This window comes from Lepus europaeus, chromosome 1, assembly GCF_033115175.1.
Source record: "Lepus europaeus isolate LE1 chromosome 1, mLepTim1.pri, whole genome shotgun sequence".
NCBI classification, from domain to species: domain Eukaryota; kingdom Metazoa; phylum Chordata; class Mammalia; order Lagomorpha; family Leporidae; genus Lepus; species Lepus europaeus.
Window position 1 is genome coordinate 139,213,495 of NC_084827.1, and position 27,331 is coordinate 139,240,825.

Here is a 27,331-nt window from a genome sequence, read left to right on the forward strand (position 1 = left end):
GGCGAGCGGCGACGGGCGCTGCACGCATGCGTTAGAAGCCGCCCCAACTCCCCCGCCGCGTCCTTTCTTGGAACAAAACTAACGTGGAACCCAAGTTCCGCAATTTGCGTAGACTCGAATTTCCTATTGCTCCGACTATCCGTGTGGAACCCGCGAGGAACCCGCCAGTGGTGCAATTTCCTACGCAACCGGCGTTACCCGAAGTTAATGGCCGGGTAGTGCGTGTACGCCCAGAGCGTAGCACCCATAGGCGGACGGGGTGCGGCTGCGCAGGGACCTGAGTGGGCCCTGTACGCCGCTGGCGTAGCGAGGAGTCTGACGCGCGGGCCTCCGCGACGCAGTTAGCGCAGGCGGCTTTGGTGAATACACGATTTGGTGCAGCCGGGGTTTGGTACCGAGCGGAGAGGAGATGCACACGGCACTCGAGTGTGAGGTAACTATAAAACCCCGATTTGTTTACATTCCCTCCCCCAGAACCGGCCCCATGCGCGGCGGAGGCTGCGAGTCCCGGGACGGCGTGGGGGCAGGAAAGGAGAACGGAACCGGGGCACCAGGGCTGGGTCCCCCGGGGAGCCGGGTGCTGGGGTTCCCGCAGCTGCTGCAGGCGGCGGCGGCGGCGAGCCGCAGCGGAGCGCGCGGTGGGCTGCGCGTGGGCTGCCGCGGCTCCTCGTGTGCGCTCCAGGCTGCTGCGGGCCGCGGGGGTCGGTTGCGCGGCAGCGTCCGCCCCGCGTGCGGGACCCGGCGCCCCGCTCAGCCCCCGGCCGAGGCTGGGGGAGCCTCGTGGGCCGCGCCGGAGGTGGGGGAGTGACCGCTGGGCGGGCGGGCGGCGGTTAGGGGGCTGCACGCGCGGGCCGCCCGGGGACCGAGGGTGCCGGCCGCTGTCGGAGATGGGGACCTGTGGCCCGAGGCTGGGGGCGGGGACCTGGAGGCCGGTCGTCGGTGGGGGGCACTCGGCGGCGGACGCCCCAGGTCCTTCCTCTCCCTCCCGTCTTCCCCGCTGGTCTATCATGGGGTCGGCCGCGCGAAGCCCGGGATGCTGCAGGCTAACGGACGGCGGCGCGGGCGGGCGGGCGGGCTGGTGGGGGGCCTGCTTCCTCCCGGACCAACCGAAGAGCCGAGGCGGGGCGCGGGGGAGTTGGCCCTGGAGCCTGGCCCGGGGCGGCAGCGGCGGCCAGGTGGCCCCCGGCGGTGGCGCGGTCGCCCGGGCTTTGTGTCTGAGAGCCCCCCCCCACCCCCGGTGGCGAACGCTGTGGGGTGTGGCTGGGGGGCCCCCTCTCCCCCGGCCTGGGAATCTGCTGAACTCCTTGTCCCTCCCTTGGGAGCCCCCGGAACGCCCCGGCGAGGAAGGGGGCCCTAACGAGGACATGACGTTGAAGGTCTTCCTGTGGCTTCAGGGAAGAAACGTTCACGTGGGACCTGTGCACATGGGCTGGCTGTAGGGAGCTGGGCACACGGAAAAGCTCCCGTGGCCGGGCCAGCAGCCGGTAGTGCGGGATGGTTGCCTCCAAGTACCCGTTTTAATAAAGTGACATAAAACATAAGTTTGTGGGGGGAGAAAAAGGCGGTAGGCTTTGCTTTTTTTATTTTTACTTTCATCCTCCCCCCCCCCCCCACTGCCCCCACTGTTAAGTCCTGTAGCTTTAATTTGGAACTGAGTCATTCTTGGAACAAAACTAGCATGTGACTTTTACATTTCGTTTGTGTGTTCTTTTTGGTGACGTAGCCAAAGTCTATATAATTAAGAACAAGCAGTAATATATTGTAAAAGCTGGAGACAAAGTTTAATTTTAGTAATGTGATCCAAAGCCTTAACTCAAGATTCCTGTGTACTGTTTTATTTTAGGACTTTCTATTCTGCAAATACTTGAGTACCTTACTATGAGTCATTTTTTTTTTTTTTCTAGACCTTGGGGATGCATGCCAGACAACCCACATCCTGTGTGCACTGATTATTCCAGTAGGGAGGGAGAGAAGCAATATATATCAGTGATAAGGGGTTAGAAGAAAATAAAACAGTGGTGTATTGGCAGCGAATTATTGCCAGTTTTTTTGTGTGACAAGCCTCAGAACGATGGTTTTAAATATATAAAATGTGTAGGATTACAACAGAAAGCCATTATTGAAATATTTATCAAGACACTAAATATTTATGACGAAGTAATCCATGCTTTAGTAAAGCACTAAATATCAAGGGTAGTAGCTGGTTGACAATGACTAATTCGAAACTAATGAGGACTACAAATGATCTTTTAAGATTTTAAATTATTTCTATCAAGTACTTCATATTGCTCTAACCATTAAATCATTTCATAATTGAAGAGATACTAAACTTCAGAAGTTAAATTAAGATGCATTTTTATTTTTCCCCTGTCCAAATACACAAACCTTCTGAATTCTATCCACAGACCCGTGGTTCAAAACCTCTCTGCAAGATTGACTTTGTTGCCACTGTGATTAGGGAAGATTTCTTGTGAAGTGACATCAATAATGTGTTGTTGGATAGCCTGTACAGGTTGAAGTATCCCATATTCAGAATGCTTGGGACCAGAGTGTTTTGGATTTTGGAATATTTGCTTGTATAAATAATGAGATATGGAGATGGAAGTCAAATCTAAAAATAATATTCTTTTGTGTTTCATACACACCATACACACATGGCCTGAAGGTAATTTTATACTACAGTTATAGTGCACCTGTGTTGGGACTGCGGCCTGTCATATGAGGTCTGGGGAGAAATTGTCCATTTGTCATGTCGGTACTCAAGATTTTATAGTGTTTCATACTTTTAGATTAGGGATGTGCAACCTGTGCAGGTCTTCCTGTTAGCAGTTCATCTTCCACTAACAGCTAACAGTTCTTCCCCTTTTTGGAGAATCTGATCTGAAGTTCTTTGAGAAGGTTTCAAGTTTGGTATGAAAGTACTCAAAAGTGTGTGTTTTCTTTTAAGTGATATGGACAACATAAGATACTGTTTAGGCATTATAGCAAGAACAGTCATCCAGTGGCCAGAATGATCATTTGCTTTTCATTAAAGAGAATTTACTTTGATGATATTCTAACCCTCCTCCACCCTCAGTATTGGTGTATTGGAAAGAATTTAGGGTTTTGGAATGAGATTAAAGGTTCAAAAACTTGATCTACTGTTAATTAGTTTGGTTACCTTGAGCAGGTTGCTTTATCTTAGTCTTTTGTCTATGAACTTGAAATACTAAAAAAGCTATCTCAGGAATTCACCATGACTATTAAATGAGAATGAGCCAACAGGCTTCAGGTACTTAATTAATTCTACTATTCTTTACATACAGTCAGTCCATTGAGTTCTTTTATCAAAGAAACAAGGACTAACCTTTCTTTTCCATTCATATTTGATTTCCCTAGAGTTGGGTTTGATGGCCTCTGTTGGGCCTTTATGGGATTACAGTTACTGTATTGTTTTTCTTCTGTTATTTGTATATAATACCCATAGGATTTTTTCTGCCTCTCTTGCATTTTCTAATTTATAGTTACATATGTAAATTTTTTTTTCTGCCAAAATAAATTCTTTGGTGGGAACATACTCCACAGCATTTTGTTGCATAGTGCTTCATGACAGTTTAAAATGTTGAGTGACACAAAATTTAAATTTAGCATTAACTTAAGGAAGTATTTGAGAGAGAAACATCAGACCCTGCCTACCTCAGGAATGGAAATGATGTAAGTTTTGTTTTATATCAGAGACATTAGCACAAGTCCATTTTCAACAGGTAACTCACAAGTCAACGATGTAAACACACAGAAGGAAATGGAAGAGGAATTAAGATAATTAAAACAGAAGGGTAGTTTTTCGCTTTATAACGGATGTTTTAAAATCTTAAATCATCTCATAAGTGTATTTCTCATTAAAATGTGGATACTGTACGTGACAAGACTGCCCAGTCTAAGCCTCAACAGTTTGATGCTGCCCTCTAGTGTTTAAGTGCTCTAAACTCAGCTTCACTTCCACATTTTGCTAAAGAAATGTACGGTTTGTTACAGTTAGCATCTTAAAGTTATACATCTGGCTACCTTGAGATTTCCTCCAGCTAGCTAATGGTACTAATTAAGATGGACGTAGTCTTTTTGAGTTGGTTAATTTTGATTGCTTTTAGACCCCAGTTTTCCAAGTAAAGGGAGTGGATTTTGGGTGGAGAAAGAACAGAATAATGTGATCAAATCCCCGAGCCAAGGTATAGTGGAATATTTTTCAGAATGGGAAGAAGGAAATACATTAAAGGTGAATCTTTGTCGTTAGCTTTGTGTATGAATAGCAGCAATTTTATTTAATCTGAACTTTGTCTTGAAAAGCGATATAAAATTCTGCCTACTGGCTGAATTTAGTGGTTTTGACTGTACTGAAAATAAAGTTTGAAAATGTAAACATTAAGGTACGATTTCAGATTAACCAATTATGTGTGTTCCAGACTATTTTTTTTTTTATTTATAGTTTCTGTGGGTGAAGCAAACATTTACCTCTAGGTTTTTCCTAAAGTAACCAAATATATCAACAGAAATTTGCTGGAACATTTAAAATGTGTGTTCCAATAGCAATACTGCAGTTTAGAACTGAAATTGTAAAGTTTTAGATAACAATGGCATTTTTGAAATTGTTTTCAAATTGACTGCTTAAGACATCACACATAATGTTCTGACATGTTAAAACAGAACCCAATAATTTATTGTCCTATCACAGTGTTAAATGCTATTTTCTAAACAGCCAGATACAAGGATCTAGCAGATTTTTAAAAAAAATATTTATTTAAAAAGAGCTACAGAGAGAGGTAGAGACAGAGAGGGAGGTCTTCCATCCACTGGTTCACTCCCCAGATGGCCACAGCGGCTGGAGCTGTGCCAATCCGAAGCCAGGAGCCAGGAGGTTCTTCCAGGTCTCCCATGCAGGTGCAGGGGCCCAAGCTCTTGGGCCATTTTCTACTGCTTTCCTAGGCCATAGCAGAGAGCTAGATTGGAAGTGGAGCAGCTGGGACTCAACTGGTGGTCATATGAGATGGCAGGCAGTGGCTTTACCAGCTATTCCACAGCAGGTGTGCATTTCTGAATTTGAAAGTAGTGTTTTTCCATACAATTGTCTGCTGAAGTGTTTTTTTTTTTATTAATATAATATGTAGAATAAGTCAGGGATCTGCAAACTGGCTTGTGGGCTAAATCCACTCCTTTTGTAAAGTATTCCTGGAAGATTGTTTTCCCGTTTGTTTATGTGTTGTCTGTAGCTGTTTCTGTGCTATAATGGCAGAGTTGAGCAGTTGTGATAGTAACTGAAGGCTCACAAACCCTAACATGCTTACTTTCTGGCCCTTTGAAGTCAGCAGACCCCTAGATCCATTTCTTAATGTTTCAGCATTATTCAGTATGTTGCTTTTGTGTAGAATGGTTAATACTCTCCCAGAACCTACAGAAGTAAGATACTGTAGTAGAGAAGCATTCAGACAGTTGTTTCAGGTAATAGGAGTTCTGAGGTGTTTTTCTCCTTAATGGTGTAGAAGCTTTTCATCTCTTCACTTTTCCATTTTCCCTCTACAGGAGAAATAGCACCTTTATTGTGCTTGAAGTTGGAAAAAGAATATGAAGCTCTTGGCCTTCACCTTAAGCCTCCACCTAACTCTGTCAAACTGTTTATGTAGCATCTCCTGCAGTTTACCTTCTTTAATTGAAAAGCTGGTTGTGTCTGTCTTGCAATTCTTTCAGAGCAGAAAATGTTATCTCACTGCCTCTGTTCCCTTTCCCTCTCATTTTCCTCCTCTCCTCCCATTCCTTTTGTAAAGCAATTCATAATTGCATGCTCATAGCCCTGTGAGCAAATGCTTTGTGTATTACCTCTCAGTGCAGCTCTACCGAACAGAATCCTTGCATTACTCTCTTTATATGATAAAGTATACTTTGTACTGTGTTATAGAAAAACATAGCCACATGGGCAGCTATGGAAAGACTGATTGATGTAAACCTTGTCACCATAAGTAGAATAATACATGATTTGCTGTCAGTACATTGTAAATAGAGATTGGGACACAGCGGTTAAGCCAGTTCAGCTTCCTGGGAGAGAGCAGTGATAGTTCAACTACTTGAGTCTTTGCCACCCAGGTGGGAGACCTGCAGTGGCTTCTGCACAGCCCAGCCCTGGTTGGTGTGGGCCCTTGAGAAGTGAAGAAGCAGATGGGAGATCTCTTTGTTTCTCTCTACCTTTCAAATAAATAAGATTAATAAAACAGTGTAATAATTAGAAAAATACATCTCATGTAGTTGTAAGCTGATATTGAATTGTATCAGCAATATTTATCTTTTAAATGTAATATGTAAAGTAGTGAGATGTTTTCTATTCTCATGGAACTTTTTTAGTGTAGAATTTCACCCAACTTCATTACTTTTCAGTGTTTGGAATATACTCTTTTAGTTTTATGGTAGTCTAGCTTTTTCAAATAAAATGAAAATGTGTAACCAGTGTAAATACAAAGTTTATGCTAAGAAAATCATAACAGTTATAAAAATTTGAAAATAAAGATGATATGCTAAAATTAAATCACTGCAAGAAATGTTAAGAAAAATGTTCTTGAATTAACTATAAATATAATTTTATATGATATATGTTATAAAATCATTTGTTAAAGCTTTTCCTATGAAGATTTTTGCCTAAACATAAGTATTTGAAAATATCATTGAGACTTAAAACATAAATTTTCTTAGTTACTTGGTAAATATGGAAGTTTGGAAATGTTAATTCCATAGACACTTTTATTTTTTCTAGATAGCAAATGAGTTTTGCAGGTCTTAGTTTTTAGGACTTGTGTTTTTTAATTATAGCTCTTTTTAGAAAGAAAGACAATATAAAGTATAGGAAGAAAAATTTTAAATGTAGAAACCCATATAAGAAATTGCAAAAGTTCATACATTTTATTGTATATACATAAAAATATCTATATAATTTGATAAAAAGGGAACTTCAGAAATAATTTAATAACAGTTAAAATATAAATCAAAATAAAAATAAGGCAAGATCTTCTATTCCAGTAATAATACAGAGTGCTGATGAGAGTGCCATGATCGTAACTGCTGGTGGCAGCATAACCCAGCTTAATTTCTCTAGAGACAATTTGGAAATAAGTACATATGAATAGCAAGACCTGAGAAGTGTTAACATTTATTTCTAAAATGATTTATTTATAAGATAGAGTTACAGAGAGAGAGGAAGAGACAGAGCGATCTTCCATCTACTAGTTCATTCTCCCAAATGGCTGCAATTGCTAGGGCTGGGCCAGACTGAAACCAGGAGCAGTCTCCCACATGGGTCTAGAGGTCCAAGGACTTGGGCCGGCTGCAAGAAGTGTTACTGTAGACTTTCCCCACATCTTGGAATTAATTACAGGCAAGTAATCAAAAGTAAAGCATGAATTGGAATCAAAATGTTTGCATATTGTGACTAAAATTCTATAAATTCTTGTGAAAGCCTTGAAACCAAAAGTAGTTCATGTTCTACCCCATGTGACATAATGTGACTTTACTGATTCATCAGTTAAAATTTCTGGCATTAGTAATTTTCTTACTTTCCTTCTTTTTCTATGTATCTATATATCTAAATATACCCTAGTTCTGTGTTTTTGAGTCTAACTGTATAAGGAAAGAGAATATGATCAGAATTTTATGTTCAAGGATTTATTTTGTTTATATATTGGACATTGTTCAGCCTGAGAATAAAGCTGTTACTGGATGGGTAATCAAAAAGAGTGAAATTAGTAGTTTGTTAGTAAAAATTAAGTAGCTTTGACATTTGGATTGTATTTTTGGAAGAGCCTTCCTAAGTTGGCTGAACTGAATCATCTCACTTGGTTCAACAATTAAGCCTAAAATAATTCTAAGGATAGCTAAATCTAATCGGACATAAAGCTTCCCTGTTGAGGAAGAAGTAGCCTCTCTATCATTAGCTGCATTAAAAAATGTCAATGTTATGAAAAGATTACCCTGGAGATTCTGTGATCATTGTTGTTTTTGCCCTCTTCCCCCCAACCTCATAAAGATTCTTTTAACTGTCAGTTCTTAGGAATGGCAAGCTGGTGCAAAATCAGGAGTGTGTAAGAGTGCCATGGTGCTGAAAAAGGAAGACATGAAAGGAATAGTGAAGGTGGGTGGTGTGATAAAGATTTGATGCAGCGGCAGTAGGTGTTCTTAGAATGAAAGGAACTGCCAGTGATGATGAGTGAAGAGAGAACACAGCTCTGCAGATTGAAGGGAGATGGCATGTGTGTCTAATTCAGGTTCTAGGACTATCAGATTAGCACTCTTCATAGTCCCTTCATGTATGCATATTATACATACAGAATGAAGAGATTGAGGCCTATTTCCAGAAATAGCGACTAAAGTTGGAAACATTGTATGTATTAGCTTCAAAAGGCACCTTGTTATTTACTGGCTGAGAAAGGCATCCCAGCTAGTGCATTTACTTATCTCAGATGTTCTTTGTAGTCACAAGTAGCAGAGCAGACATCAGTATCTTATAGGTAGCTTTTCACAGTGTAGTTCCAGGTTAAAAATGCAGAAATGCTGGCAATTTTGACATTTAATGTGGTTTGCACATGAATGCCTGATGTACAGTACAGATGGGTCTGATATATTGTTGATTGATTTGGTATTTAAAATCAAGGCACAGGCTTTTACATTCTCTTTTTTTTTTTTTTTAAGTTAGCAAAACAGGACAAGCAGTAAATTATGCCCAAGATCAATTAGCATGCATGTACTGTTTTTATATGAATGAATCTCAGTGGGAAGATTAGAAATCACAAAACTTTTTTTTTTTTTTTAAGAGTTGCGTTGGTACTCCAAACTATGAATATGGCTCTAGTAGATTAGGTACTGGGTGAAATTGAGGGATGTAAAAGCAAACCATGAAACTGTAAGAGGATTTTGTGGTTCCTGCTGGTAGCTCATTAATACAATACTTTCATCTCTTGAGGAATTTTATAATATTATGAAGCTAGTTTGTTGTGGTGAGTCTTTCCAACGTTTATGCAAATACTAGTGAATTTGATGCCTCCTGTAATCTAGAGCTGGTCTTGGATGTGCTAATTAATGCTGCATTTGCTCTTGGAATATTTTGACCGCATCCTCCTAAAGGAGTCACAACAAAGGGAGTTTTTTTTCCTGCTTCTACAGTTTCTGTAATTTAAATGAAAGATACATAATGCCACATCTAGTGATGATAATAAGTTGAAATAATTGCTTTATAAAATGATTTTATTTTTTTTTAATTTATTTTTTTTATTTTTTTGACAGGCAGAGTGGACAGTAGAGGGAGACAGAGAGAAAGGTCTTCCTTTTTGCCATTGGTTCACCCTCCAATGGCCACCGCGGTAGGCGCGCTACGGCCGGCGCAACATGCTGATCCGAAGCCAGGTGCTTATCCTGGTCTCCCTTGCGGGTGCAGGGCCCAAGAACTTGGGCCATCCTCCACTGCACTCCCGGGCCACAGCAGAGAGCTGGCCTGGAAGAGGGGCAACCGGGACAGAATCCGGCGCCCCGACCGGGACTAGAACCCGGTGTGCCGGCACCGCAAGGCAGAGGATTAGCCTGTTAAGCCACGGCGCCGGCCTATAAAATGATTTTATGTATGATAGTTCAGTTGGTGGATAAATGTAGGTGCTGTTGCCCCTGTTTTGCAGAGCAGGAGTAAGCTGGCAGTGATGGGATGAAGCAGTTACAAAAGTTTCTTAACCTGGGTCACTAAGACTTTATAAAAAAAAACTTATTTAGTGAGTGTATCAGAAGTGATGGCATCCAAGTTATGTTACTATTAATAATTTGCACTTAAATATTAAATAGTAAAACACCAACCATATCAAACTTCTACCACTTTAAAAAATTTGTTATTTTATTTGGTTTTTATAAATTGGAGGTTGCTTCATTTGCTCATTTTCCTTTAAAAACAACTTTAGAGTGAAAACTTTTTTTTTTTTTAATGAAATGAGTTGAGTAGATACACAGAAAATATATTCTGAGATGATTGATTTTTCCAGTAACAGGAACTCAGTTTTTGTTTGTTTTAAACTTTTATTTAATGAATATAAATTTCCAAAGTACAGCTTATGGATTACAATGGCTTCCCCCCACCCCCATAACTTCCCTCTCACCCGCAACCCTCCCCTTTCTCACTCCTTCTCCCCTTCCATTCACATCGAGATTCATTTTCATTTCTCTTATATACAGAAGATCAGTTTAGTATATATTAAGTAAAGATTTCAACAGTTTGCACCCACATAGAAACACAAAGTGACAAATACTGTTTGAGTACTAGTTATAGCATTAAATCACAATGTACAGCACATTAAGGACAGAGATCCTACATGAGGAGTAAGTGCACAATGACTTCTGTTGTTGACTTAACAAATTGACACTCTTGTTTATGGCGTCAGTCATCACCCTAGGCTCTTGTCATGAGTTGCCAAGGCTATGGAAGCCTTTTGAGTTCACCGACTCTTAGCATATTTAGACAAGGTCATAGTCAAAGTGGAAGTTCTCTCCTCCCTTCAGAGAAAGGTACCTCCTTCTTTGATGACCTGGAACTCAGTGTTTGTAATAGGATTATTTTAGTAACTACAGCTCTTTTTCTTTTTATGGCAATCTTTTTTAATATAATTTAGTAGTATTCACAATATCTGTTTTTTAAATTAAGTAGGTAGGAGACAATTTCTTTTCTCTTTATAATAAGTCTTTGTAATATATCCTCTTTATAGTAAGTCTTTTCCTAATAAGTTACTTATTGATGATCTGACAGTGTTCTGGTTTTAGTGGAATGCAAGAATGATGGTATGGTAGAGCCCTTGAATTGAAAGTTAGGGGGATGGGCTGGTGCCGTGGCTCACTTGGCTAATCCTCCACCTCTGGTGCTGGCACCCCGGGTTCTAGTCCCGGTTGGGGTGCCGGATTCCAGTTCAGCTCTCTGCTGTGGCCCGGGAGTGCAGTGGAAGATGGCCCAAGTGCTTGGGCCCTGCACCCGCATGGGAGACCAGGAGGAGGCACCTGGCTCCTGGTTTCAGATTGGCGCAGCGCACCGGCCGTACCAGCCATTTGGGGGGTGAACCAATGGAAGGAAGACCTTTCTCTCTCTCTCTCTGTGTGTCTAACTCTGCCTGTCAAAAAAATAAATTAATTAATTTTAAAAAAAGAGGAATGGCACAATCTTGAACTCTCACCTTAATCATGTATCCTTTGGGCTAGTCCTAGATTTCTTTCTTAGTAAAAATCTAGTATTTACCTAAAATTACATAAGGATATTTTCATTTAAAACTTTTTACATTCATTTTGTTCATCAGTGTGAAATAACAATTCTCTCTTTGAAATGAAATATCTGTAAGAGGATTTCTTCCCCCCCCCCCCCCGCCAGGATAAGAAGTTTAATAAGTAAAAAGCAAAAGAACCTTAGATCAGTGGGAATAGACAATGGCTATTAAACAGTATTTAATTTGTTAGCAAATAATGGCTGTTAAACAATAACTGAATGGAAACGTGACCATTTCACCCATATACAGTAAATTTTAAAGTAATAACAGATCCTTGAAACTATTGCAGTATAGAATTCTTAACCATTGGTTTGACAAAGGTATAAAACAGTTTTAGAAAACTATATTTGCAGCAGTACTGATAAACACAGATATTTCTTTTTTTCTTTTTTTTTTTGTTTTTAAATTTTAGTTTCCACAGATAAGGGAGAACATGTGGTATTTGTCTTTCTGGGACTGGCTTATTTCACTCAAGATGATGTCCTCCAGTTGTGTCCCTTTTACTGAAAATGGTAGAATTTCACTCTTTTTTATAGCTGAGTAGTATTTCATTGTGTATATATAGCACAGCTTTTTTTTTTTTTTTTAATATCACATTTCCTTTATCTGTTCATCTGATGGCGGACACCTTGGTTGATTCCAGTTTTTCGCTATTGTGAACAGTGCTGCTGTAAGCATGATTGTGCAGGTATCTCTGATTTCATTGTGTTCAAGTCTTTAGGGTATATACCCATGTAAGAGTATTTCTAATGTTAACAATGTGTATTCTTGAATTTGTTCTTAAGATGTTTAATTTTATTTATTTGAAAATTGTAACAGCATTTTATACAGTAAAACTACAATGAAAGCTCTGTAATTAAATTGTAAATCTTTATAGAAGAACTAGCTAATGGAGAATATCAACCCTAATTTTCTATATTTTTCATTGACGAATAAAAATTGTGTGTATTATATAAAGTATGGTGTTTTGAAATACATGGGTATTGTGGAATGACTAAGTCAAGCTAATAAACATATGCATTATGTTACATACTTTTTTGTGGTGAGAACACTTAAAAATATGAAATACTTTGCAGATTCGTTTGTTGTCCTTGCACAAGAATCATATTAATCTCCATATCATTTCAACTGTAGTGTAGTGTAGCTGCTGAAGTGAGCACCAGGATCTAGTTTTTAGGCCCATTTATTTTGTTACACAAGATCTTTTGGGTAAAAAAATATATTATGGTATTTTTGAAGAGAGCCTGTAAAAAGCTGGTGAAATTTGAATGAGATCTCTAGTTAATAGTATTGTATTGGTTTTGAAGATGTGCTGTGACTATTAAAATGTTGTTGGAGAAAGTTGGGCAAAGGATACATGGATACTGAGCCACTTTTATAATTTCTTCTGAAAAATTACTTGAAAAATAAAAAGTTACAATAATAAAATCATCTTTGGGGATTATTAAGTATGTGTTGGGTATGTTTCTAAAAGCTTCATATTATTGATCTTACCAGTTGAAACTTGAACTATTCTTCGTGAATTAAGTTGTGTTTTGGCTGAACTATAACAGACCCACAGGAAAGTGCCCAGATGTTAAGTGTAAAACTCCATTGTTTTCCTGAAGTGAAATGCATGTGTGTAACCAGCACCCAGGTGAAGGGCATTAAGCAATGCAGCGATTTCTCCCAGTCACTCCTGAGAATAAAGTTTAATTACTTACTAAATATTTATTTCTGATTCTAACGTATATAGGGAAAGATTAGGGAACTTCATTTTCATTTTTTCTTTGCATGTGAAGATAGAGAATATCTGCTTCAGAATTATTATAATTAACACAGTGATTGAATTGCCTAATGGTAAATTAACCCCACTGTAATGTAGAAATTATACAGTGATAGAATACTTAAATTTTTAACTTTGATGGCATTCTGGGAATCAACAGCAAAAGATGAAAATACATTGTGGTGGCTTTTATTAGTTACCATAATCCATTCTCCCATATTTTATATAATATAATCATACAGTGATGTCTACAGCACCTCATTTGCCAAATTTGGCAAATTTAAAAAATATCCTCAATTATAAAAGTAACATTCTTGATGCACAAAACCTGGAAAACTCCAAAACACAAGAAAGAGACACTGTTTTGGCCAGAGCAAAGCTTTCCTATAAAGGCCAATATTTATGGTTTAGTGATATGTGGACTCGGGCAACTTTTACCCATTCTTGTCTCCACCCAAAAGATCTTCTTTGTGCTGTGGATGGAAGAGGATTCTGAACTTCCATGAAATTCTGGGAAGCTCTGTAAATTATAGGTGGGATTGTATTTCCTAAGCCTGCTAGCTAACTTAGGCTAACTTCTTAACAGTGGAGTATGAGAGTAAATTACACAAGCAACTTCTGCTTACCTTGCTGCTGAAGAAGAAATTTCTGAATCTTTTCCCCACCGTGTGGAGTAGCACCCGTGCAAGCAAAATTCATACGTCTCTGAATCAAAGGAATGGAGCTGTCCCCAGACCTGGGGCAGTCACCCAGGACTGTCTTTGACAGGAACAAAACTTGCTCCAATTCTTAAATCACTGCCTTTTTTGGGAGCAACTCTGCTATAGCTGCGTAGCATGTGCTAACAAATGCGTGCCTCATCCAGGTGATTGTTAATTAAGCACACACTGCTACACAAGGGAACTTCACACAGTTCATAGAAAGTGTATATTATGAAAAAACTGCAGGGACCTTAAAAAGTTTTTACTAACAAATAAACTTACCTTTTAATTCAATTTTTTTAGGGTACCCTCCTAGTAGTTCTAAGCTGAAGTTGCTAAGTTTATGAATGATTTTCTTCAAAATAAAAACAACCACTTATGATAACCTTGTATTGTTTCTTGTGTCCTTGCATTCCCATGATATTCTATTTGAGTGAGTGACTAGGGGGACTCAAGATATGTAGAATCTTTACAGTAAATAAAATACCATATGTTAATGAAAAAAAGACAAATGACAATTTAAATTTCTTTTTTCTTTTTCTTTTTTTTTTTCTTTTTTTCTTTTTTTTTTTTTTTGACAGGCAGAGTGGACAGTGAGAGTGAGAGAGAGAGAAAGGTCTTCTTTTCTGTTGGTTCACCCTCCAATGGCCGCTGCGGCTGGCACGCTGCAGCCGGCACACCGCGCTGATCTGAAGGCAGGAGCCAGGTGCTTCTCCTGGTTTCCCATGGGGTGCAGGGCCCAAGGATTTGGGCCATCCTCCACTGCACTCCCTGGCCACAGCAGAGAGCTGGCCTGGAAGAGGGGCAACCGGGACAGAATCCGGTGCCCCGACTGGAACTAGAACCCGGGGTGCCGGAGCCACAAGGTGGAGGATTAGCCTATTGAGCCGCAGTGCCAGCGACAATTTAAATTTCATATAGACCATCTATTTCATGGTCATTCATTTTATTTATTTATTTATTTATTTGAAAGGCAGAGTTAAATAGAGGGGGAGAGGGAGAGGGAGAGAGAGAGAGATCTTCCGTTCACTGATTTACTCCCCAAATGGCCCATGGCAGGAGTTGGGCAGGTCTGAAGCCAGGAGCCAGGAACTTCTTTTGGGTCTCCCATTTGGATACTGGGACCCAAGTTTTTGGGCTGTTTTCTGTTGCTTTCCCAGGCACATTAGCTGGGAATTGGATTGGAAATGGAGCAGCTGGGACTTGAACTAGTGTCCATATGGGATGCCAACACCGCAGACAGTGGCTTTACCCGCTTCACCACAATGCCAGCCCCTTGATGTTGTTTGATCAATACGTATGTGTGTGTAATTTGCACTACTGGTACCGATTCATTCTGACAGTGAGATAATGTACCTTACAGCATTTACCTACCAGGTGAATAGATAATATTCAGAATATCACCTTTAATACCATCTTATAGTGAAAAACCAAGGTAATTGTAGGTAGTTTAACATCTAGGAGCTGAAGAAATATGTATCTTTTGCTGAATAGTGACTAGCCTTAATCATCTTCATCTTCATCATTGTCCAAATAAAATTGCTGCATTTTAAATGATGACTTTGTTCATGAAATTATGTAAGAATGAAAGTTTGGGTTAAAAATTTCAAACTTAATGCTTTAGAATTGAATATATTTTGTAGACTTTTTTTAAAAAAAATATTTATTTATTTGGAAGGCAGAGTTACAGAGAAAAGGAGAGACAGAGAAAGATTCCAATCTGGTGGCTCACTCCCCAAATGCCTGCATAGCCAGGGTTGGGCCAGGCTGGAGCCAGGAACTTCTCCAGATCTCCCACATGGGTGCAGGGGCCCAAAGACTTGGGCTATCTTCTGCTGCTTTCCCAGGCACATTAACAGAGAGCTGGATCGGAAATGGGGCAGTCGGGACTGAAACTGTTGCCATATGGGATGCCCGTACCGCAGGCCGTGGCTTTAACCTGCTGTGCCACAGTGCTGGTCCCGTGTAGACTATTTTGAAAAGAATTCTTACCCATATGTGCCACATATGATAATTCGGATAATTATAACATGTATTTATTCAGGTAATCATAATATTCAGTTGATGAAACTATTTTAAATAAGTAGGTGTTTTGTAACTTAAGTGATAGAAATAGTCTCAGCTTTTAGTTAACTTGTGTCAGACTCACTAGGAAAGCTGGGTAAAACACTGCTGGACCCTACCCCAAGAGTTCCTTATTAGTAGGTATGGGCAGGGTGTGAGAATTTGTTAGATTTGCCAGGTTATGCTGATGCTGTTGCCACATGTCTACACTTTGATCAGTGGCATAGGTGATACAATGTCTCTTCATATTTACAGAAAAAAATAGCAAACACCTGCAACCCATTTTCATGCTTTAACAAGTATTAAATGTTTTGTCATGTTGCTTCAGATTGCCTTCCCTTTTTAAAAGAGAGAAAATACTGCAAATGCAGTTAAATATGTATATCTCCTCCATCAACTGATTCTCTTCCTGAGAAAATAACCACTTTCTGAAATGTAATCATCCCCATGTTATACCCTTGCTTTGTATGTGGGTTTATGTGTGTACACAAAAAGGCATTTTGCATGCTTTAAAATTATCCATGCATGATATAACATGCATCTTTTTGCAATTTGCTCTTTAGATTTTTGCATGTTAATACGTTTATCAGTCATTGATAACAATTGTACAATCTTTAATTACATAAGTTTACCACATTTATTTTGTCTGTTATTCTAGTGATAGGCATTTATGTTGTGACAGGCAAACTAATGGTTATATAATTGACTGCTTCCTTCATTTACCTCCTTTTTCCTTGGGCACTCCCATCTTCTGTGAATATCCCCTATCCCATTTACATACTTAGGAAAAGTAGCTTCTTACCCTGAAGAATGAATGCTGATTGATCTAAGCCAGTCCTAACAATTGTTCTTTTCCCCATAATTGGCTTTGACGTGGGCATGGTGTACTCATCTAGGATGAGTAAGGGAAAATCTGGAAGGGATTTGAGGGAAGAATTTTTCTGCCTGGTTGAGAAGAGACGTGAAGATAAATTTTCCAACTTTGGATATGACTCTGGAAGTGTAGAATGGTTGTAGCAATGGCAGGTTGAGCAGTAGCAATAGCAATCTTGGGACTTTGCCTGGAATCACCCATTTCTCGTTACTTTTTATCTGAAAGCTTCCCTCTGTTTTAGCCACTTTGAGTTGAGTATTCTGTTATTTGCAAACAAAACTGCTTATTACAAGGTAGTTCACATTCTTTAAAAATTTTAAAATATAATATTAACAGTTCTTGAATTTGTCTTTTTGTATCTAGTGCAAGAGTAGATAAATAGAATTGGAATTTGAGGGCTACAGAGTGTTCATTTTCAACCTTATTATATGTCAAACTGCTTCCCAAAATGATTGTACTGACATGTGCTTCCACTACTAGTGTAAGATAATTTCTATTTCTCAACATCAGATCTTTGCTTAACATTTACTATGGTCAGATACTAATTTTTAGTTGATGTTTTAGAGCATTATCCAGGTTTGCATTGTCTAGATTATTAATAATCATATCAGCTAACTTTCCTTTTATGTCATTTACATATTTGTGCAACATGGAATTATTTCATTATTGATAACACGTTTTATGTATTTTACTACTGATCTTTTATTTACATTGTTTTTGTATACACATTGCGAATATCTTTTAGTGTGTAGCTTGTTAAAGGTTTTATTTGTCATAAATCTTAATGGCAAGAATAATTTTAAGAAAGATTTTATTTTTTATTTGAGAGGTAGAGCTACAGACAGAGAGAAGGAGAGACAGAAAGGTCACTCCTCAAATGGCCAGAATGGTGGGAACCAGGCCTATCTGAAACCAGGTGGCAGGAGATTTTTTTCTAGGTCTCCCATGTGGATACAGGGGCCCAAGCACTTAGGCCATCTTCCACTGCTTTACCAGGCCGTAGGAAGAGAGCTGGATCAGAAGTGGAGCACGACCCAGCTCCATCCTTTGCAGCCGTTTGGGGAGTAAACCAGCAGATGGAAGATTTCTCTCTCTCTCTCTCTCCCCCCTTCTCTCTTTCTCTCTCTCTCTCTGCCTGTCTGTAACTCTACCTTTCAAATAAATCTTTAAAAAAAAAAGAAGTGGAGCAGCTGGGACACAAACCAGTGCTCGGTGCCCATATGAGATGCTGGCTCTTTGGGTGGACGCTTATCCTACTACACCACAGCACTGGCCCCCAAGGATGCTTTTTAAAATATCTTTTATTTAACTTGCAATGAAGAGTTACAGAGAGAGACAGTGAGAAAGATTTCCTGTCTGTTGGTTTCTCCCTAAATGGCCACAACAGCCAGGCTGAAGCCAGGAGCTTCATCCAGGTCTCCCATTGGATTTAGGGGCACGAGCATTTGGGCCATCCTCTGCTGATTTCCCAGGCACATTATCAGGGAGCTGGATCAGAAATGGAGCAGCTGTGGATGCCCATATGGGATCCTGGCATTGTAGGCAGCAGCTTAGAATAATTTTTAAAGAATTTAATTAATCAAAAATTTCCTTTGTGGTATGTGTCGTTTCTACTTTAGAAAATCTTTTCCTAACCTTGGTCATAAAGATATCCTATATTTTCTTCTAAAAGTTGTTAAGAATTTTTCTTATCACATAGAGATCTTTAATCCTCTTGGAATTGATTTTCGGGTAAAGTGTGAGAAGGAAGTATTTTCACAATCAATATTATTGATTCTCTTTCTGAACTCTGTTCTGCTCCACTGGCATATTTGTCTGTCCCTGTGCCAGTTTGGTGTTATTTTAGTTAGTGGAACTTCATAAAAAGACTTCTTTATTACCTTGCTAGTATTCTGAATTGTCTTGGGTTGTTCCTGGATTTCTACTCTTCCAAATGCATTTTTGGATGTGGTTGTGGAATCTCACCAAAAATAGCTACCAGGGTTTTGAGTGGAATTGAATTAAATTTGTATAAATACTTGGAAAATTTTATATATTTTATGTAGTATATCTAGCCATTCATGTAGATGGTATTTCTCACTCATTTTTGCAGTTCTTTTCTTTCAGTAATGTTGTATATTTTTTCAAGGTTTATTTGAAAGGCAGAGTAACAGAGTGGGAGGTAGAGAGACAGAGATTTTCCATGCTCTGTTTCATTCTCAAATGGTCCCATTGATTAGGTTGTGCCAGCCTGAAGTCATGAGCCAGGAACTCCATCATGGTCTCCCAACTGAGTGGCAGGGGCCCAAGTGTTTGGGCCATAATTCACTGCCTTCCCAGGCACATCAGCTGAAAGCAAAGTGCCCAGGACTTGAATCAACACACTGATAAAGGATGTAGGCATCCAAGCAGTGGCTTAATACACTGTGCCACAACACTGGCTCCCATTTTTTGTCTGTTCTACTTATTTCTAGAAATGATGTATTTTTGTTTTGATTACATTTTTCCAATTGGTTTTCACTGTAGAAAATTTGTTATTTAAACAATCTGATTGAAATAGATTATGTGTGAAGAGAGTACATAGCGTGATTGCTTTAACTTATTATAAGGTAAGCTTGCTTATATACCTGCTCAGGTCAGGAAAGAGAATTTTACCTATTCGGAGTCTCTCCACTCTGGTCATCTTCCAATTAATATTCTTGATTTCCTTTCATAAATTAATTGGTTTGAATTTACTCATTTTAAACTTTAAGTAAAATTATATAGTACAGTTTTCTTTGATGTTTGTCATCTTCTGCTTAGTAATTGTGAAATTTATCTGTGTTAGTGAGTTAAGTTTTGTGGTATTCCATTGTAAGTTTATTCTCTTTTGTGTATACATCCTAATGTTGACAAACATTTGGGCTTTTTTTTTTTTTTCATTTTTGAGCTGTGATGAGTAATGATATATTCACATTGATACCTTTTTAATTTTTTAAAATTTATTTGACAGATAGAGTTAGACAGTGAGAGAGAGAGACAGAAAGAAAGGTCTTCCTTCCATTGGTTCACCCCCCAAATGGCTGCTACGGCCAGAGCTATGCTGATCTGAAGCCAGGAGCCAGGTGCTTCTGCCTGATCTCCGATGCAGGTGCGGGCGCCCAAGCACTTGGACCATCCTCCAGTGCCTTTCTGGGCCACAGCAGAGAGCTGGACTGGAAGAAGAGCAATCCGGACTAGAACCCGGTGTCCAGATGCCGGTGCCGCAGGCGGAGGATTAACCAAGTGAGCCACTGTGCCAGCCCCATCTTTTTAATATATTTTTTAAAAGATTTATTTATTTACTTATTTGAAAGGCAGGGTTACAGAGAGAAGAAGAGACAGAACTTCCGTTCTCTGGTTTACTCCCCAAATGGCTGCAGTGGTCAGAGCTGGGCCAATCTGAAGTCAGGAGCCAGGAGCTTCTTCTGGATCTCTCATGTGGGTGCAGGGACCCAAGGACTTGGGCCATTCTCTGCTGCTTTCCAGACTAGATAGAAGTGGAGCAGCTAGGACTCGAACTCGCGCTGCAGGCTGCGGCTTTATCTGCTTCACTACAATGCTGGCCCCTTGGTACCTTTTTTTAAAAAAACTTTTGTATGTATTTGAAAGGCAGATAGACACACGGAGAAGAACAGATAAATACACTGAGAGAAAAAGAGAGCAAGCAAGAGAGAGAATCTTCAGTTCATTGGTTTAGCTGGAATTGGAAGCAGACCTCTTGCAGGTTTCCCAAGCAGCATCTTAAGTACTGTGCCAAACACCCTTCCCTACCTTGATCTTTTTTTTTTTTTTTTAAGATTTATTTATTTATATGCAGAGAAAAGGATTGAAAGAGAGAAGTCTCCCATCTGTTAGTTCACTCCCCAGATGCCCACAACAGCTGTGGCTGGGCCAGACCAAAGCCAGGAACACTATCCAGTCTCCTCTGTGATCAGCAGGGACCCAAGAATTGAGGCTGTCATTTACTGCTTCCCTAGTACTTAACAGGAAGCTGGATCACAAGCACCCAGTAGCCCAGACGTGAACCAGGAATTACTGCATTGGATACTAGCATCCGAAGTAGGATCTTAATCCACTAAAACACAACACCTACCCTCCTGCATTGATATTTTTTGAGTGCATGTAGTCATTTCAGACACCTCCTAGGAATTTGGCTATTCTAAAGTATGTATTCAGGTTTTCCACACATTTTTCCATTAGGTTGTTTCATAATTTTTGTATTGATTTGTAGGAGTTCCTTATATATTCTTATTTATTTATTTATTTTTTAATATTGACAGGCAGAGTGGACAGTGAGAGACAGAAAGGCCTTCCTTTTGCCGTTGGTTCACCCTCCAATGGCCGCCGCAGCCGGCGTGCTGCTGCTGGCACACCACGCTGATCCAAAGCCAGGAGCCAGGCGCTTCTCCTGGTCTCCCATGTGGGTGCAGGGCCCAAGGATTTGGGCCATCCTCCACTGCACTCCTGGGCCACAGCAGAGGGCTGGCCTGGAAGAGGGGCAACCGGATAGAATCCAGCGCCCCAACCGGGACTAGAACCTGGGGTGCCGGTGCCGCAGGCGGAGGATTAGCCTATTGAGCCATGGCGCCGGCCTATATTCTTAACTATTAATTGTGGTAGACCTCTCTCAACCTGTGCCTTACCTTGGGTTCTTTATGATGTTTCTTGATGAATGGATCTTAATTTTATTTTATTAGTTTTTAAAGATTTATTTTATTTTTTTGAAAGGCAAAGTTACAGAGGAGGAGAGAAAAAAAACGGAGACCAAGAGAAAGATCTTCCATCCTCTGCTTCACTGTGTAGGTCTGGTCTGTCCAAAGCCAGGAGCCCAGAACTCCACCCAAGTCTCCCATGGGGGTGCAGGGACCAAAGTACTCGAATCATCTTTTGCTGCTTTCCCCGGTGCATTGGCAGGGAGCTGGGTGGAAGGCAGAGCAGCTGGGATTTCAACCAGAGCTCTGATTTAGGATGCTCACATTGTCAACTGTAGTATAACCTGCTGCACCATAATACCAGCCTCCCAGATCTTCTTAACTTTACATAATCAATACTTTTTTGTATCCTGTCTTGAAAGTTTTAGTTTCCCAAGTAAACCTAGATCTGCACTTTCCAATATAGTAGCTACATGGTGGCTGTTGAGCACTTGAAATACAGTTAGTCTGAATTAAGATGTATTGTAAATTTAAATTACATTCCAGATTTCAAAGCTATCGATTAAACAGAGTGTAAAATAGCTAATAATTTTTATATTGTTTACATTTTTGGATTTAATGAGATAACTAGAAGATAGTATGAAGTTAGTTTCACCTGTTTATTCTAGAAAATTTCAAAATCATGTAATAGGCTCAGATTATTTCTAAATTCTAGGAACAAACTGTCCAGCAGAGCTTTCTTTAATGATAGATATGTTCTATATCTGTGCTGTACAAGATGGTAGCCATTAGTTACATGCAGTTATTGAGCACTTAAAATGTAACTCAGGTAACTGAGAAGCTCAGCTTTAAATTTAATTTTAAATAATTTGAATTTAAATGCTTATGTATAGCTAATGGCTACCATTGGAGAGCACTGTTCTGAACAGTTTATTGTTTTAACATTTTCTGTCTCAATTTAGGTTCATAATTCACCTGTAACTGGTTCCTATGTATGATGTGAGGTAGGGGTCAAGTTTCATTTCCTTCCTTCCTCCCTTCCTCCCTCTCTCTCTCTCTCTCTCTCTTTCTTTTAGATTTATTTTATTTATTTGGAAGGCAGACCTAGAGAGAGATCTTCTATCCACTGGTTCACTCCCCATATGGCCAAAGTGGCTGGGGTTGGGGAAGGCCAAAGCCAAGAGCAGGGAACTCCATCTGGGTCTCCCATGTAGGTGGCAAGGACCCAAGTACTCAGGTCATCTTCCATTGCTTTCCCAGGTGCATTAGCATGGAGCTGGATTGGAAGTGGAGCAGCTAGGACTTGAACTGGTGCCCTTATGGGCACTGCAGGTGGTGGCTTAACCTGTGTCGCAATGCTGGCCCGTGTTTTTTTCCTCTACATGGAACTCTAACTGACCAAGTACCAAGCAAAAAAAGTTCTCTTATGTTTTTAGACTCTGTTTTGTTTCTTTGGTTTATTTGTTCTGACATGAAATACCATGCTGTCTTTAATAACTTGGTAGAGCAAGTGCCTCTATTTTTTTCCTTAAGAGTGTCTTGGCCATGCTTGGCTTGCTTTATTCTCACATGAATATTAAAAATGACTCATCAAATTTTTTTAAAAAAGATTTATTTACCTATTTGAAAAGCAGAGTTACAGAGAGGCAGAGACAGGAAGAGAGAGCAGGGGATCTTCCATCCACTGGTTCACTCCTCAAATGGCCACAATGGCTAGAGCTGGGCCAGTCTGAAGCCAGGAGCCAAGAGCTGCTAGGCCATAGCAGAGAGCTGGTTCAGAAGTGGAGCAGCCAGGATGTGAACTGGCGCCCATGTGAGATGCCGGCATTGCAGTTGGTGGCTTTACTCACTGCGCCACAACACCAGCCCCAATTCATTTTTTTTTAGGTTTTAATTTTTTCTAATAATGTGATCCTTTTCTACATAAAGTTTTTTTTTTTTTTTTTTTTTTTTTTTTTAAGATTTATTTACTTACTTGGAAGGCAGAGAGGCAGAGAAAGGGAGAGACAGAGAGAGAAAGAGATCTTCAAAGATCATCAGCTGGTTCACTCCCCACATGGCTAAGATTCTTGGGGATGAGCCAGGTCTAAGCCAGGAGCCTGGAACTCCATCCAGTCTCCCCTGAGGGTTGCAGGAGCCCAAGTACATGCTTGTTCCACCATTTGCTGCCTTCCCAGGCATGTTAACATGGAGCTGGATCTGAAGTGGAGCATCTGGGGACTTGAACCAATATCTGTAGGGGGTGCTGGCATCACAAGCTGTGGCTTAACCCACTGTGCTACATTGGTGGCTCCTACTTAAGGGTCTTGTACGTCATAGCTCTGAGCTGTTATAAGTAGCATTGTTTTGTAGTCATTTTCTGGTTATTGTTGACATATAAAAATGCAATTGATTTTTGGTTATTTCCCTTATATTAAGCAGCTATACTAAATTAATATTAATTCTAGTAGTCTCTATTTGATTTTCTGCATACTCAATTCTACCATCATGAATAATGTTAATTTTATTTTTTTTTATGATTCTTAAACATTTTACCATTTTATTTCTTATTTTCTCACTATATTGATCAGAACCTCCAGACAGGGCTCAACAAACTTTTTGTAAAGGATCAGATAGGAAAGAAACCAACAATTCATATGTTTTGGTTAAATAAAAGGGATCATTTTTATAGGAAATTGGAGATGGAAAGAATGATTCATAGCAATGAAAGAAATGAGGTAAAACATTTTCTTAGTGGATTGGTCAACGGCTAGAGAATTCATAATTATTTTGAATATGCCTAGGTATATTGCTTAGCTCTAATACGTGTCTCTTTTTTTAATCTATTTAGGAAAAATAGAAATGAAGGTACATATGCACACAAAATTTTGCCTCATTTGTTTGCTGACGTTTATTTTCCATCATTGCAACCATTGCCATGAAGAACATGACCATGGCCCTGAAGAGCTTCACAGACACCACCGTGGGATGACAGAATTGGAGCCAAGCAAATTTTCAGTGCAGGATGCGGAAAATGAAAAAAAATACTATATTGAAAAACTTTTTGACCGTTATGGTGAAAATGGAAGATTATCCTTTTTCGGTCTGGAGAAACTTTTAACAAACTTGGGCCTTGGAGAGATAAAAGTAGTTGAGATTAATCATGAGGATCTTGGCCACGATCATGTTTCTCACTTAGATATTTTGGCAGTTCAAGAGGGGAAGCATTTTCACTCACATAACCACCAGCATTCCCATAATCATTTAAATTCAGAAAATCAAACTGTGACCAGTGTATCAACAAAAAGAAACCATAAATGTGGCCCAGAGAAAGAGACAATTGAAGTATCTGTAAAATCTGATGACAAACACATGCGTGAGCATAATCATCGCTTACATCATCGCCATCGTTTGCATCATCACCTGGACCATAACATTACCCGCCATTTTCACAATGATTCCATTACCCACAGAGAGCGTGGGGGTCCTAGACATGACCCTTCAGCAGAGACCAATAAAACACATACACAGTCTGATGTTAGGCCAATGAAAGGAAGGAAGAAGAACAAAGAGAAAAATACTGAAAATTCTGAAGTGATTACCCCAGGTTTTCCCCCTATCCATGATCAGGGTGAACAGTCAGAGCATAATCGTGTCCACAAACCCGATCGTGTACAAAACTTGGGTCATTCTCATGTACACCTTCCAGAGCACGGTGGTCATGATTCTGGTCATGGACACCAAGATGTTGATGCTGATAATGAAGGGGAGCCTCGGCATACTCGAAAACGAGAAGCACCGCATGTTAAAAAAAGTGCAATTTATTCAGCTGCTAGTCACAAAGATCACAATGAAGATGACCGTCCACATGAAGTGAGTATTAAAAGATGTCCTGTGGTTGCATCATAACTCAGATAATTGTGGAATGTTTTAGATGAAGGTAAAATTAATCGTGGTTAACAGATATATTTAAACGTATTTCCATGTCAGATATCAGCTAACATTCCTGAAAAAAATACTTCAAGGAATCAGATTCCATATAAATATTTTTAAAATCTGAATTTTCACGTTGTATTGTTTGTTCTTATATTCTATAATTTGAATCCCTCAAATCTCACTGTTAAATGTTGTTAGAAGGTATTTTCTGTATTTCATTCTTCATTATAAATTATTTGACTTCCCAAGTTATTTTCTTTTTTATGTTACCTTTAGTTGGTTTCCATATATTTGAAGATTAAAACCTTTTTATGTTCAACCCCATCCTCTTGGGAAGCAATGTTCAATTACTTTTTCATAATTCAATTAGCAATTAAGACATTGATCTAACTCTAAAGTCAGATATTTGCTAACTTTCTGGTAAAGTTTCCTTGTGATATTGATTTTTTCTCAGGCCTTTAACAAATTTGGAGAAAATGCAGAAAGGTGTAGTAGTAAGAAACTCCAGCAGTAGTGAGAGTGTCCTCGTTTCCTTCTTGATTTCTGTGCTATTAATACCTTCACATTTGCCTGGTTCCTTTTGATTACTTTTTCAATAGAGATTTATTATTTATTTACTTGAAAGTCAGAGTTAGAGGAAGAGAGACTGAGAGAGAGACAGAGACAGACAGACAGAGAATATTCCCATCTGCTGGTTCACTCCCCAGATGGCTGCAGCAGCTAGGGATGATCAGGCCAAAGCCAGGATCTTCTTTCAGGTCTCCCATGTGGGTGGGGAACCTAAACACTTTGGCCAGTTCCGCTGCTTTTCCCAGGCCAATAGCAGGGAGTTGGCTTGGTTATGGAGCAGCTGGGACTCAAACTGGCGGCCATATGGGATGCTGGCATCTCACTCAGGCAGTGGCTTTAACTACTACGCTACAGTGCAGGCCCCTTGATTACTTTTAACTGTTCCCTTTAAGAAAGCACATTTATTTTTATTTTAGTAAAGGTATAGCCAACACTTTGCTTATCCTGATTTTTAGCTCAAATTAATGTTTAGAAAAATTTGTTGAATTTGTTTGTTCATGTTTAGAAAGTAGCATCATCAAATATGAAAAATGACTTTACCTTTTGCTATTTCTGCTACTATCATTGAGATACGTGTTTTTATGGAATTAAGTGTATTTATGTTTCTTAATATAAATCATCAGGTATTTGGTTTTTAGCAAATATAAACAGAGGTTTTAAAAGAACATATATGTTAAGACTTTGGTGTGCTTTTAAAGTGTGCTTTTATTACTACAGATATCTTCGAATCTTTTGTTGACAATAAATAGATATTATTATTATTGATGTTTCTTCTTTGTATCAGACCTATGAGGTCTGCATCATCAGCCTTTGTTAGTGGTATTCTCACAAGTCTGATGTATCCAGGAAGTTTTCTCAGGATTTCTGAAAATGCTCTTTATATTGAATAGTATCTCATGCTATTTAGGATTTGAGCAGAATCATTTGTGTGTATATGTAAATTTAGATTTTTGTGTGTGAGTGCAATAGACAAAATCCTGTAGTGAAATAGCAAGTCAGTAAATGAGTATGCATCCAGGGTGGTTATATGTGAGAAAAGGGACTGTGCCATCTCCCTTGCCTTAGTTTTGTATAATTATTTTTTCTGGTTTATTGATCTAAACTTATTTTCTGTTCTGTTTTGTTTTTAAAGTACTGGTGGATGAAGCTGCCCTTTATTCATTTTCCAGTGTAATATTCTTTCAGCAATAAAAATTTCCATTGTACTCTATAGTTAATATTTTCTCAAGACTTGAGTCACTGATGATTGCAGTTTGTTAGAAAGTGATTTTTCTTATCCCGTAAGAATCTTGAGGATACAGTTGTGAGTCATTATGACTAGAATCCATAAACAGTATTAGGTAATCTAGTTGAATGTGTCTCTATCATAAATTCCTATATAAAATTTTATTTGTAATAGATACCTGTATACTAACAGATTATTTTCCAGTAATATTTAGAGTATTTTTATTATAGGTTAATTTATTTTTCTGAATAATCTTCTTAGAGATACTCTT

General features: G+C 39.3%; 1 protein-coding gene across 2 annotated transcripts in view; it reads left to right on the forward strand.

Annotated features, from left to right (window-relative positions):
• Window positions 1-281: 281 nt before the first annotated feature.
• SLC39A10 (solute carrier family 39 member 10) overlaps window positions 282-27,331 on the forward strand; it is a 66,458-nt gene continuing 39,408 nt past the window's right edge. The window contains exons 1-3 of one of the 2 annotated variants that reach the window (XM_062189411.1): window positions 282-433; window positions 8,056-8,143; window positions 24,181-25,202. In XM_062189411.1, coding sequence (XP_062045395.1) covers window positions 24,192-25,202 — 1,011 coding nt within the window. In that variant the 5' untranslated portion in view covers window positions 282-433; window positions 8,056-8,143; window positions 24,181-24,191. The remainder of the gene's footprint in view (window positions 434-8,055; window positions 8,144-24,180; window positions 25,203-27,331) is intronic. The other variant, XM_062189403.1, reaches the window with a different exon arrangement.